At 43.4% G+C, this 14070-nt stretch overlaps 1 protein-coding gene across 15 annotated transcripts in view; it reads left to right on the top strand.

Annotated features, from left to right (window-relative positions):
* cacna1db (calcium channel, voltage-dependent, L type, alpha 1D subunit, b) overlaps positions 1 to 14070 on the top strand; it is an 83832-nt gene that overhangs the window by 63063 nt on the left and 6699 nt on the right. For 9 of the 15 annotated variants that reach the window (XM_077003042.1, XM_077003041.1, XM_077003034.1 and 6 more), the window contains 14 exons: positions 1 to 108; positions 384 to 467; positions 2596 to 2634; positions 3398 to 3526; positions 3655 to 3720; positions 4095 to 4186; positions 4354 to 4513; positions 4699 to 4826; positions 5831 to 5927; positions 6782 to 6884; positions 7104 to 7205; positions 11751 to 11884; positions 12102 to 12218; positions 13141 to 13541. The exon at positions 1 to 108 is cut by the window's left edge and continues 3 nt beyond it. In XM_077003042.1, coding sequence (XP_076859157.1) covers positions 1 to 108; positions 384 to 467; positions 2596 to 2634; positions 3398 to 3526; positions 3655 to 3720; positions 4095 to 4186; positions 4354 to 4513; positions 4699 to 4826; positions 5831 to 5927; positions 6782 to 6884; positions 7104 to 7205; positions 11751 to 11884; positions 12102 to 12218; positions 13141 to 13541 — 1760 coding nt within the window. The remainder of the gene's footprint in view (positions 109 to 383; positions 468 to 2595; positions 2635 to 3397; positions 3527 to 3654; positions 3721 to 4094; positions 4187 to 4353; positions 4514 to 4698; positions 4827 to 5830; positions 5928 to 6781; positions 6885 to 7103; positions 7206 to 11750; positions 11885 to 12101; positions 12219 to 13140; positions 13542 to 14070) is intronic. The other 6 variants (XM_077003037.1, XM_077003032.1, XM_077003040.1 and 3 more) reach the window with 4 other exon arrangements.

Below are 14070 nucleotides of genomic sequence, written 5' to 3'. Positions count from 1 at the left end.
CATGGTCAGTCTCACCTTTTTAACTACGCCATGGACGTCCTCAACATGGTCTTCACGGGAGTCTTCACCGTGGAGATGATCCTCAAACTCATCGCCTTCAAACCCAGGGTACGTTGCCAGATGTTATGCGAGAACCTTGCTCTCCGCGATTCCTCCGTATAGAACGTGGTCCACTGCTTTGCCTAAGTGGAGATTCTGACATTTGGACCCTGTTTGCCTTGGTAAACGCTTGGTAGGACTTCCTCTCCAAGGCATCCCAAATGCATCCCTATGATAATCCCAAGAAGTGGTAGTAATCCCTTTCTCTCCTTCTCTTTATCCTGGACCCCTCTCTTTGCCCTCATCCCTCCTTCCTGGCGCGACGCCAAAACTTCTTTGCGTAGGGCTATTTTGGCGATGCCTGGAATGTGTTTGATGCCCTGGTCGTCATTGGCAGCGTAGTAGACATCATTCTGAGTCAGGTAGATGTGAGTACAGCCTGGGTGCATGTTCACTCCACCCGCTCACTCCACCCGCTCACTCCACCTCCATGTTCCTCCCTCCCAACTCTCGGGCGTCGTAGGGCGTGGGTCCCGTGCCATATGACACCCCGGCAAAATTCTGTCCATACTGTCTATAATGAGGTTGACCTTCAGAGTGGAAACCATAGATCCAGATACCTGCAGTCCAGATATGGTGCAATTTCATTGAAGGGACGATTTGGTGTTAGTTCCGTTACTTGTTAACAATGCTAGTGTGTATAAATCAGAAAAAGTTGAAAGAACCTAAATTTGGACGTGTTTTAGAGGCATCATTTAATTACAGTATGGAAACATGTGAAACGTGAATTTGTTGCTCACCAACCGTTCAAGAGTCTTTTAGGTCTGTATCTATGGTAACAAAGCTCGGATGGGGAGGCACTGTGCTTGCGAGAGTCTTTAGCTTAATTTTACAGTGAGCAGCTTATAGCAGAGGTCAAAGCAGACTGTAAGTCATGCTAGATAAGAAAGGATGAAAGAAGGTTCTGCATGGATCAATCTTAAGATTTTTTTTGTGTGAGCCTGTCAGTATTTTGCATCAACATGAAGGTGATGTTTCTCAATCACAGTGCTCCTTCAACATAAAAGTGACCTTCCTCAAACAAAGTGCTTCCTCTTCATCTGTTTCTATGGCTGCATCATCATCATAACTTTGGCTTTCTTTTGTGTCTTGTCTTTCTCTCATCTCCACCTTTCTCTCGCTCATTCGTCTCCCCCATGTCTCGCTCGGTGGCTCTGATCAGCACTATTTTGCCGATGCATGGAACACTTTTGATGCCTTAATTGTTGTGGGTAGCGTCGCTGACATTGCAGTCACAGAGATCAATGTAAGTAGTGGCATGCTTGCGTGACTGGCTGATTGTGTCTTAAGTGATGGGTCTTGTAGTCCTCAAATGTCTCTCTCTAGCTTGTTCAATGTCAATGCAAGAGGGTTCCACATGTGGTCCAGCTTGCTGTGTAGTCAGTGAAATAGGGCGGGTAAGTCCCGCTGTGTGTAAGAAACGTCCCTCTGAGGTATTTACAAGACCCTGCAGCCCCACTTATGCTTCTATGATTTCATGCTTTGTATTGCAAATGGATTGATATTTATTGTCATATATACTCGCCTCCGGCTACTGTGTGTTCAGTATACACAGTACCAGTGTGTACTGTCTGTACATTCACACACACACACACACACACACACACACACACACACACACACACACACACACACACACACACACACACACACACATATTAAACCATGTATAAGAATTATTGATGTATTCTTGAGATGGTTGTAGTTGTATCTGAGTGTACTTTTTTTGTCTGACGTCACTTGTTATGACAGGTCTTTTGGTGATTGTTGTTTGCAATTTACTCAACTGTTAATGCTGGCTTTGAAATGGGCTGAGAGCCTGTGTGTAGGACAAGTGTGTGTAGGACAAGAACACCTGGAATATAGTCACGGCCCAAACCTACTGTGAACATTCTTCATTACACCATCATATGCTATAGAATCTAAATATGAACATTATTTTTATAACATGTTTTATACATATCGGACAAGGCACCAGCCAAGCAATTTTTTTTCAGTTAATTTGTTTAGCCTGATTTAACGAGTCTGATTTGATTTAAGTTAATTAAGTTAGCATCAGGGATGTAGCGGAAATGCCATTTACTTTTATACTTTATATCTGTATTTGAACTATTGTAGCCTAATCCCAGTAACAGTTCAAAGAACATTACAGAGAGGAATGAGATAAGAACAGACAGGCAGACAGATAGTTTTGTGGTAGTAATGTTAGTACATAAGTAACCTGTAAGATTCACAGTAAGTATTATCTTAATAGATATAATAAAAACTGAATCATATTAAATGTACATGCTTGGTGTATGTGTTTGAATCTCCATCTTTTAAATGACATGTCTAGACATGACGTTTAGGGTTTACCCTCGTACATCACCATCACTGACTTGAAAAGCAGTTTGTTAGAATGTGTTGTTTACATAATCTTTACTAGCATTCACTAAATGACATTATATTAAAGATGTCATGAAGGGAGGTTGTAACATCGGCCCTTTGATCTTTAAGCAGACAGAAGTTCCTGTAGTTGTGGCAGTGAAGCCAGGGGTAAGAAGCCCCGCCCCTCCACTGATGATTGATGTTGTGTTAAAGAAATACTTCACCCAGTTAAGCTAACATGGCAAGACTGAGTGATGGAAATTAGTGGTGGCTATTTAGCATGCTAATTAGCCTCTGCTAGACATGCTAGTCATTCATGTTTTACAGTGTTAGCATTTTGGGTGAAGGTCTCTGTTTGATGTTTTAATTTTTGTTCTTGTATGTGCACCTTGACTGTTTTCACAAGAAAGGCTGTACTGTTGTGTTTTGTTCTGTGTTTTTGTGAGAATGAAGAAATTTTTGAATGTTTACTGAGAGGCCAGAACTATTAAACGCATGTGTCTCAAAGTAAAACTACCCAAAGGCATGGACAATGACAGAGGACAGATGAGAACAGGAGTCCATGTTCACAGTATTTGTGGATCTAATCATTTATGTCAACATAGATGATATTCTCCACATGTCCCTGCCTGAAATGTCTCAAGCACACATAGAGCTACACATAACCAAACAGGATCAGAAGCGAAAAAGAACTCCCAAAATACTATGTGTGACTTCCTGTGACTCTTCCTTTTACCTGATGGGAATTGTAGGCATATTGAGACTTTAGAAATGCATTAAAAAGCATACATTTCCCATCACCCTTTCCATCTTTTGCTTTTTGTGAAGTGTGTTATGACTTTTACCCCTTCTGTGTTGTTTCTTTTGAGTTTGTTGTGGTTTTGTTGGGCTTGGTGAAACTGTTCCCTCACACCCTGTTTCTGGTCTTCAGAACACGGAGGACAGCGCGCGCATCTCCATCACGTTCTTCCGCCTGTTTCGTGTCATGCGTTTGGTGAAGCTACTCAGCAGGGGGGAGGGCATTAGGACCCTGCTGTGGACGTTCATCAAGTCCTTTCAGGTGTGCTGAGTGCGCCGTGTTAGCTGTTAGCTTGTTCATCAAATAACAGGATACTGAACAGGAACAGGATGTTGAAGATTAATCTTTCTCTCTCTCTATCTCTCTCTCTCTCTCTCTCTCTCTCTCAGGCCCTGCCCTATGTGGCTTTATTGATAGCCATGCTCTTCTTCATTTATGCTGTCATTGGGATGCAGGTAAAGAAATATCCAGCATACTGTAATTTTTCACATGGCAGCAGGTGGTGGTGGGTACAGTTTAACAGAAGGGTATCCAGCTGAATGACTAGTCACCCTGCTGCCCACAGGACGAGGACGGGCCCCTGCCTCCCTGACAGCCCCCTCATCATCCCTGCGTTTGCACAGTGCATAATAATGGTTCATACTTTTGTGATTGTTATGCATTAAAAGTTGCCACGTTAATCAAAGTCAGTTTGAATATTTATGTGGAGGAGAACCCCCAGAAAATCACCGTTACTGGTTCCTCGAGGTTGGCCAGTCTAGCCACTGGCTCAGAGCATGTAGGTTTTGCGCTGAGTGTTGATTTGTGTTCATACCCGCTCATGGTTCAGGTTTTCGGGAAGATAGCGATGGTAGACGGCACCCACATCAACCGCAACAACAACTTCCAGACTTTTCCACAAGCCGTACTCCTCTTGTTTAGGTATGCGCCAAATATGACATTGATCGCAACACAGTAGGTACACACTACTTTTCTATTAATTTTTTTCATGTTTTCATCTTCCCACTCTCTCTCTCTCTCTCTCTCTCTCTCTCTCTCTCTCTCTCTCTCTCTCTCTCTCTCTCTCTGTCCCTGTCTCTCTTTCTCAGATGCGCTACAGGTGAGGCTTGGCAGGAGATTATGTTGGCATGTCTGCCCGGTAAACTGTGTGACTCTGAGTCGGACTACAACGCTGGTGAGGAGAAGACCTGTGGCAGTAGCTTTGCCATCATCTACTTCATCAGCTTCTACATGCTGTGTGCCTTCCTGGTACATGAAACCCCACGGTTCCATACGCTCCAACCACCCTGAACATTCACTCACACACACACACACACACACACACACACACACACACGCACACACACACACACACACACACACACACACACACACACACACACACACACACACCTTCACCAGGTCTGTTTGTTTTGATTGATGCTTTCTTCCAGATCATCAATTTGTTTGTGGCGGTCATCATGGACAATTTTGACTATCTGACACGTGATTGGTCAATCCTGGGACCGCATCATCTGGATGAGTTTAAGAGGATTTGGTCTGAATATGATCCGGAGGCAAAGTGAGCCTGGGTGTTTTCGTCTGTATGTGTGTGAGTGTGTACATGCTTGTGTGTGTGGGTGTACATGCATGTGTGTGGGTGTACATGCTTATTTGTGTGTGGTGGTACTGATCGTGTGTGTGTGGGTGTACATATGTGTGTGTGTGTGTGGTGGTACTGATCGTGTGTGTGTGGGTGTACATGCGTGTGTGTGGTGGTACTGATCGTGTGTGTGGGTGTACATGCGTGTGTGTGTGTGTGGTGGTACTGATCGTATGTGTGTGTGTGTGGTGTTACTGATCGTGTGTGTGAGTGTGGGTGTACATGCGTGTGTATGTGTGGTGGTCCTGATCGTGTGTGTGTGTGGGTGTACATGTGGGCGTGTGTGTGTATGAGTGTACATGCGTGTGTGTGTGTGTGAGTGTGGGTGTACATGCGTGTGTATGTGTGTGTGTGTGGGTGTACATGCGTGTGTGTGTGTGGGTGTACGTGTGTGTGTGTGGTGGTACTGATCGTGTGTGTGTGGGTCTACATGCTCGTGTGTGTGTGGGTCTACATGCGCGTGTGTGTGTGGTGGTACTGATTGTGTGTGTGAGTGTACATGCGTGTGTCTGTGGGTGTGTGTACGTGTGTGTGTGGGTGTACATGCGTGTGTGTGGTGGTACTGATCATGTGTGTGTGTGTGTGGTGGTACTGATCGTGTGTGTGTGGGTGTACATGCGCGTGTGTGTGTGTACATGCTTGTGTGTGTGTGTGTGTGTGTGTGTACATGCGTGTGTGTGTCGTGGTACTGATCGTGTGTGTGTGCGTGTACATGTTGTGTGTGTGTGTGTGTGTGTGTGTGTGTGTGTGTGTGTGTGTGTGTGTGTGTGTGTGTGTGTACATGTGTGTGTGTGTGTGTGTACGGTGGTACTGATGGTGTGGGTGTGTGGGTGTGTGTGCTACTGATTGTGTGTGTGTGTATGTGTGGTGGTACTGATCGTGTGTGTGTGTGTGTGTGTGTGTGTGTGTGTGTGTTCTCTCAGAGGGAGGATTAAGCATCTGGATGTGGTAACGTTGCTGCGTAGAATTCAACCACCATTGGGCTTCGGCAAACTCTGTCCCCACAGAGTGGCTTGCAAGGTACTGGGACACACATACACACGCACGCACAAACACCCACACACACATACACACACACGTACGCACGCATGCACACACACACACACACACACACACACCCACTCACACACACGCACACACATACACACATACACACACGCACATATGCACGCATGCATACGCACGCACACACACACACACACACACACACACACACACACACACACACACGTGCACACACACATGCACACCACAAATAGTTACAAAAATATATTCAACACTGAGGATGCAAATACTCTCAAGAATGAAAACTGAAGATGCACTAATGACCTGCAGATAAATATAGGGTCAAACACACAAAAATGTTAATAGCTAAACTGAGGACACGTCCTCAAACCCAGACACACAAATGTGCACACAGAGGAACATCTGGGAACACTCAGAGCTACAAGAACAAAGACACTTTAGCTACAAAGTGAAGGTCTTTCACAGAAAGGCCACACTGTCTCACACTCTCACACTGTCTCACACAGGCACTGACTGTTTCTCTTTATCTCATTCTCTCTCCCACTGCTTGGTTTACACTCACACACAGACACACACACACACACACACACACACACACACACACAAACACACACACAAACACACACCTACAAAGCCGCAAACACACAAGCAAGCTCAGATGCTCACACAAAGAGGCAAATTAATTATCATGTAATAATTTGTCCAAGAGACAAATGAGCTGTTCTGTGTGACACAATCTAATCTAATGTCGTAGAGACAAATGATCTATCAGTGTGTTTTTAACATCTGGTTGCCATGAACATGCCTCTAAACAGTGACGGTACAGTTGAGTTCATTGTGTTTTTCAGCGTCTGGTTGCCATGAACATGCCTCTAAACAGTGACGGTACAGTCATGTTCAACGCTACCCTGTTTGCTTTGGTCAGAACCGCACTGAAGATCAAGACTGAAGGTGAACGCTTCACTAGCAGTTCATTACAATGTCATTATTAAAGGTGTTTCAGCTTAAGGAATCTCTCTCTCTCTCTCTCTCGCTCTCTCACTCTCTCTCCTGGGCTTGATGTATTTGGTTTTTTAAGTCCTTTACTTCTAGTCAGGACTATTTAAATTAATGTAGTATCATTGTGTGTGTGTGTGTGTGTGTGTGTGTGTGTGTGTGTATGTGTATCAGGAAATTTGGAACAGGCCAATGAGGAACTGAGGGCTGTGATTAGGAGGATCTGGAAGAGAACTAGTTCAAAACTTCTGGATCAAGTCGTACCACCTGCAGGAGGTTAGAAGCACACACACATGCCACACACACACACATGCCACACACACACGCCATGCACACATACACGCACGCACACACATTCTACTCATTTTTTTATGTTTTTGTCTTCATTTTAATGTCTTTCATGAGAACAAGGTTAAAGATGTGACAATAGCAACTTCAAGAGTAGATAAGGTTACTGTCTCTCACGCAGGCATGTGTACACAAATGCACACAGATGCAAACCTTGTGTTGAGATGTGGTTGAGTTGAGAGTCATATACCGTTAATAGGTTCTGCTGTATTTGCACAGAAAGTTAGATCTGTTATCACACACACACACACACACACACACACACACACACACTGTTAAATAAAAAACCTGTCTGTGATGCCACAAGTGTTTCATGGAGCGATATGGCGGACACAAACGGTGAGAAGAACAAGGTTTATTAAAGGGAATTCCAAAATCATGGACGTATAAACAGGCTTGGGTCAAATCCGAGTCAGAACAAGAAACAAAAGCAACACACAAAGACATAATGCACACAAAGAACAACCCGTATATAAACTTACAACACGCAAACAGGAGAGGCTGTACCAGGAAACATTTAACAATTACCAGTAACAGACAAGACCAAACATAGGATATAAAGTCCAGACTAAACATGAAACACCTGAATATGATTACGAGGGGTGTGGGAACACGCACATGGCTAACAAAACAAAAGTCAAAGAGAAATTTATTTATATAGCGCTTTTTACAACACATTGCCACAAAGCAGCTTTACAATCGTATGGGTCCAGATCCCAGATCAAGCCAGAGGCGACAGTGGCAAAGAAAAACTCCCTATGATGGTGGAGATTAGGAAGAAACCTCGGGAGGACCAAGACTCAAAAGGGAACCCATCCTCCACTGGGCGGCCCGTTAACACAAGTCTGTATTTATAGTTCAAATATAGTAATATAGTTATAGTTCTAACTCCAGGAAGAGGAGTCACAGTCCCTTCAGTGCAGATGGTGAACATCAGGTAGGAGATGCCATCAGCGCGTCCTCTTGTGGCGATGGCACATCCAACCCCGGCATCAGTACATCTAACCACGGCATCGGCACATCCACTGGCAGGCCAGACCATCTCCTAGGTGCTTATACAAAACATACATGAATGACAGCTCTGGGAGGGGCTAACTGTCAAAAACTGGTCCTGACTGTAATAAAAATTTACAAGAGGAACATCTATATATTTGGAGCAACCCTGTTTGTGGAAAGTCAACAATATCCACACCTACAGTATAACTAAACTGCATTTGTGTCAGTTCTTTCTGAAGCAGTGCCAATCATCGAGTCACTCATTTTCAATGGAATTTAAAGAAACTGCCAATCTGTGCTGATGATAGCTAGTCATGGCTACCCTCGAGTGTCCCTCACACCACACGTCTCACACCATTCCAGAATGTCCCCCTCACACCATTTCAGAATGTCCCCCTCACACCATTCTAGAATGTCCCCCTCACACCATTCCAAAATGTCCCTCACACCACTCTAGAATGTCCCCCTCACACCATTCTAGAATGTCCCCCTCACACCATTCCAAAATGTCCCTCACACCATTCCAAAATGTCCCTCACACCATTCTAGAATGTCCCCCTAACACCATTCCAAAATGTCCCTCACACCATTCTAGAGTGTGATCCTCTTGCTGACGTGTTGGCTTGCTCTGTCACCTGTTAATTCTCTCTCTCTCTCTCTCTCTCTCTCTCTCTCTCTCTCTCTCTCTCTCTCTCTCTCTCATATGCTTATGTTGCCAGTGTCTTTCTCTCCCCCTCTCTACCTCCTTGCACTGCTGATCTAAAGCAGTTCTGTTTTTCGGCCAGTGGCATGGAACTAGCTGACCCCCCCCAACCCCCCCCCCCCCCCCCCCCCCAATCTTGTTTCTTCACCGTGACTCAGACCCTTATCTGTAGTGCTTGGCAAAAATGCACAAGTGTCCTTGTTTTGGGCTGGCTTATTGCTTGAGGTTATTTGGAGATGTGGGTTACCAAGACAGCGCAGTCACACACTTTAACACACAGAAATTACATGGAAATTCTGCCTTAGACGTAACTGTTGTGTAACACTGGTGATGGATGGAGTGTGTTGAAGGAGACCAGAACGCTATGGCAGTTATGTAATGTAATCCAGCCCCGGGCATCCCGTTATGTAGAGACGCACACCTTGTTACAGCAGGTTTCCATGGAAACGGTACAGCTCAGCCGTGAACTGAATGTTTCACGTTTACCATCGATGCACAGTGATAAACAGATAAACAGGCTTACAAAATGCAAAGGTTGTTGCAATGGAAAGGTAGCAACTGTGCCACTGTAATCATGACACTGAAGTTGTAAATGCAAAAAAATAAAAATGAACAAAGCTGGGGGTTGGTGGCCATTTTAATCCTCCACTTTACTGCTGTGATTCATTATACTTCAAGAGCCATACTGGGAGAAATAATATCTACATGTACCCTAGAACAGTGGTTCTCAACTGGTGGGTCACGGACACGTTCTGGGTGGGTCACGGACAGTAAAAAAAAAACACACAATTAATTAAAAAATACTCTTCTAATTTTGTACTTGTCTTTTATCTTGAAAAAAGACGGAGGCACATATCAGGGCTTCAGACTTCGACTAAAATGATCGCAATTGCGGCCATAAATATTAATTTGTGAGTAATATAATTATTTCACTCGCCAGTGGAGGTAGGTGATACAGCAGCATTATTTTTTTATGGGTGAGGATTTTTTGTAATTGTAAAAATATCCACCATTTTGTTTTGAGTTAGTATTTTAAAGTTAATCGATATGCTGTAGCTCCACTCACATGTTCGTCTCTGCCCATCAACAAATGGGGGAATCCGATCACGTGACTCGCGAAGCAGCCGAGCTGAAACTTTAGCACTAAGCGTTAGCTTGTTGAAAATAACGAAGGGACAGTCTACATCTCCGTGGGACCATAAGAGGACACACTCCTTTATAACTGTACATAGTTTTAAGTTAATTTTTTTTTTTTTGGGATCAAAAGTCCCTCATATTCATACTAGGAAACTTGGTAAAGTTAGTTTCACGTTCGCATATTCGGAATTCTTTATTCAATAACTTTATGACAGTATTAACAAAAGTGCCAGAATATGCAAATTCATATTTCTGCCAACCAAGACAAACATCTACAACTTTGTTTTATGTCAGGAATAGACGTATTTTAAATAGTAAACAACATGTACTTCTGTCACCGCTGCAACGTCTAAGGCACTGTCTACACATGACCATGGCGGTCATAAAGGCCCCAGAGCACTGCGCACTCTGTTTTTTGCATTTCAATAGCATTTAAACGGCCCATCTAAGACCACCAAAGAAGTTATATTCAATTAAGTGCATCCTAAACAACAATGTATAACTCAGAGATGGGTATTTATACCTTTCACCAATTTGTGGTGGTCAGTTTTTGCCCAATTATTTCAATAGCTTTTAAACAATCCATTATAAGTCCACAAAACAAGTTCTAGGCTATTACACAAAGTGCATCCTACAGCTTACAACTCTTGAATGGGTGTTTCTACCTTGTACCAATTTGCAGTGGTCAGTGTTTGTCTCAAAATTTCAGTAGCTTTTAAACGGCCGTTTAAAATGGACCGGTCCATCATAAGACCATAAAACAAGGTTGTTGTTTAGGATGCACTTAATGTAATATAACTTGTTTTATGCTCTTATGATGGACCTGTTAAATGTTATTGAAATATTTGACAAAAACTGACCACCACAAATTGGTGCAAGGTATAAATACCCATATCTGAGTTGTAGGTTGTTGTTTAGGATGCAGTTAATGTGTAATTTGTTTTATGGTCTTATGAAGGATCGTTTGAAAGCTATTGAATTTTTTGCAGAAAAACTCTGGGGCCTTTACCACCGCCACTTTCATCCATGTTAAGGTAATTTGTAGATAGTGACAGTAGTACATTTAAATAACATGTCTAATTGTGAATATGTGAACATGAAACCAATTTAACCGCAGTTACAAGGAAGAGAGTCATCAGTGATGTTGTACGACAGAAATACTAAATAACAGCTGATCTGATGTGAGTGTTGCAATGCTTATTAGTTTGTATTTTATTATGGCACCTAGAAAAAGTTATTGGCGCCTGATTTTTTCCTCTTAGGAGTCACTGGCTCCTTGAGTAATTTTTTTTGGCTGGGGCCCTGCATGTGAATCAATTTTGTTGCCATGGTAAGCACAATTGTTAACCCTTTAAATTGTTTTTACAAAAACATTTGTATTGTTTAAAAGTGGGTCACGATTTAATGACAATGAACAAATGTTGGTCCCGGGTCCCAGTTGAGAACCCCTGCCCTAGAGGAACATAAATATCACACAGCTTTTCTGGAGCACACAACATTTGTCTTTTCTGCCTTGTTTGTAAGATGGTGGAATTAGAAGCATCTCTAGATTTTTTCAGTGAGTTCATCAGGACTCACTTCTCAGGCCCTTGCTGTTATTGTGACCCAGAAAGGCCTTGTGTGGTCTGTTCACTCAGATGACGAAATAACCGTGGGGAAGTTCTATGCCACTTTCCTGATACAGGACTACTTTAGGAAATTCAAGAAACGCAAAGAGCTCGGCCTCGTGGGACAGCACATGTCCAACCACAACACAACCGCCGCACTTCAGGTAAGCTGCCATGGTACTACGGCCTCCCGAGTCTGAGAGATAAGTGCTAATGAAATTGTCCAATAGTTAGACATGAAAAATGTTTGTATTAAGGATGGATTAAGCAATGAATGAGAGTAGGAAAGGAAATGAAATGAAGTGCATGCGTGGGTGTGTGTGTGTGTGTGTGTGTGTGTGTGTGTGTGTGTGTGTGATTCCTGTTGCCGTCTCATTGTAGGCTGGTCTCCGCACACTACATGATATTGGCCCTGAGATTCGCAGAGCCATATCATGTGACCTACAAGATGAAGGTCTGGTGGAGTTTAATCCTGATGAGGAGGAAGACATTTACAGGGTAGAAAACAACTTTTCTGTCACTACAGTCTTTATAAAAAATTGCATTTTTCCAGGACAAATTGTTCCAGTAGCATGTCAAAGGTTTTTCAGCCTGTGACTCTGCTAGTGTGAATTTAACTAAACTGTAAATCATTGCAGTCATTTTATGAGCCGTGAATGAGAGATGTAAAAGATTGACGTAGATTGAAGAACGATGTCTGCTAATGTAAAAGTTAGGACACTGTAGCGTTATGAGATGATGTGTCCTCAGAACGATGTCTGCTAATGTAAAAGTTAGGACACTGTAGCGTTATGAGATGATGTGTCCTCAGAACGATGTCTGCTAATGTAAAAGTTAGGACACTGTAGCGTTATGAGATGATGTGTCCTCAGAACGATGTCTGCTAATGTAAAAGTTAGGACACTGTAGCGTTATGAGATGATGTGTCCTCAGAACGATGTCTGCTAATGTAAAAGTTAGGACACTGTAGCGTTATGAGATGATGTGTCCTCAGAACGATGTCTGCTAATGTAAAAGTTAGGACACTGTAGCGTTATGAGATGATGTGTCCTCAGTCCTGCGCTCACATGAAGCTGACATACTTTATTTTATTTATTATTATTTATTATTTTCTTTACTTTTGATACTTATGTGATTTAAACAGCTGTGTTTTTAGGGTATTTGTGACTTGTGTACACAACTAATAGAATCAGTGTAGACTGATCCTATGTCAGATACCACGGTATATGTGCAGTAAGAAAGCGGATGGCTTCTAGATCACGTAATCAGATTGTGTAATGATGTAGACGAGACTAGATGTGGTGTTCTGGTTACTTATAGAAATTAATATTCCCCCCACCCATGAAGGCCTTTTTATGGAATGTACTGATGTAAGAGAACATCAGATATGAATGACTGTGTCCCCCCGTCTCTCTTCCAGAGAAATGGAGGCCTCTTTGGAAACCATCTCAATCATATAAATGGGGACCACCGGGGTCCCTCCCACTCCACCAATGTCACCCAGCGCCCATTGCAAGTCCCGCCCCTCCCCTTCTATGTGCAGGTGGAGCCGTGCCCACACCCGCTGTATGCCCCCAATCGGCGCCCCCACATGTGCTCCCGGTCCAACCCCAGCCTTTCATACCTCAAACCTCCAGAGTCCTCCAACACCAACCTCAACAATGCCAACGCACCGTGCGGGAACGCCCTGGCCAATGGCGGGCAGTGTGCGCCCCTTGCCCTCGGCCCTGATTGGCCCTCCAGGAGAGGCGTGTCTTCCCCAAGTCCCTACCTCAACCTCAAGGGTGACGGAGAATCGCACCAAAGGTCTGATCTGAAGAGGTGAGTGGAGGCTCTACACCTCAAACACTCAAACCGTTCGTTAACTCTACAGTAAGAAGTTAAACGCCTTCAAAATCACACACACAGTCACCAGACAACACATTATATTCACTGTCTTTACTTTATCTATATTTGAAATGGCGCTATGCAATTTGTTATACAGTTCACTCTGCTAATAGGCATTTAGCTAATAGTTTGGTATAGCATTAATTCTCTAAATGCACTTCTACATAAGAACACAGCATAATTATAAGTATTTATACATATATAAAAATGTCCAGAATGTTGAGAGAGACCAGTGGAAATATAGCACGTCTGTGAAGAGATGAAAGCAAACTACCATCGGTCAGCTAATTACAGGAGGGTTAGACTGACCACAGAAATGCTGGACTGACCACAGGAGGGTTAGACTGACCACAAATGTCATGATGATGTCAGGGTGATGTCAGAGTGATGTCAGGATGATGTCAAGGTGATGTCAGGATGATGTCAGAGTGATGTCAGGATAATATCAGGGTAATGTCAGGGT

The sequence above is a fragment of the Brachyhypopomus gauderio genome, chromosome 4, assembly GCF_052324685.1.
Source record: "Brachyhypopomus gauderio isolate BG-103 chromosome 4, BGAUD_0.2, whole genome shotgun sequence".
In the NCBI taxonomy this organism is placed as follows: Eukaryota; Metazoa; Chordata; class Actinopteri; order Gymnotiformes; family Hypopomidae; genus Brachyhypopomus; species Brachyhypopomus gauderio.
Note: the sequence above shows the minus strand (reverse complement) of the source record. Positions and strands in the feature narration are given on the sequence as shown.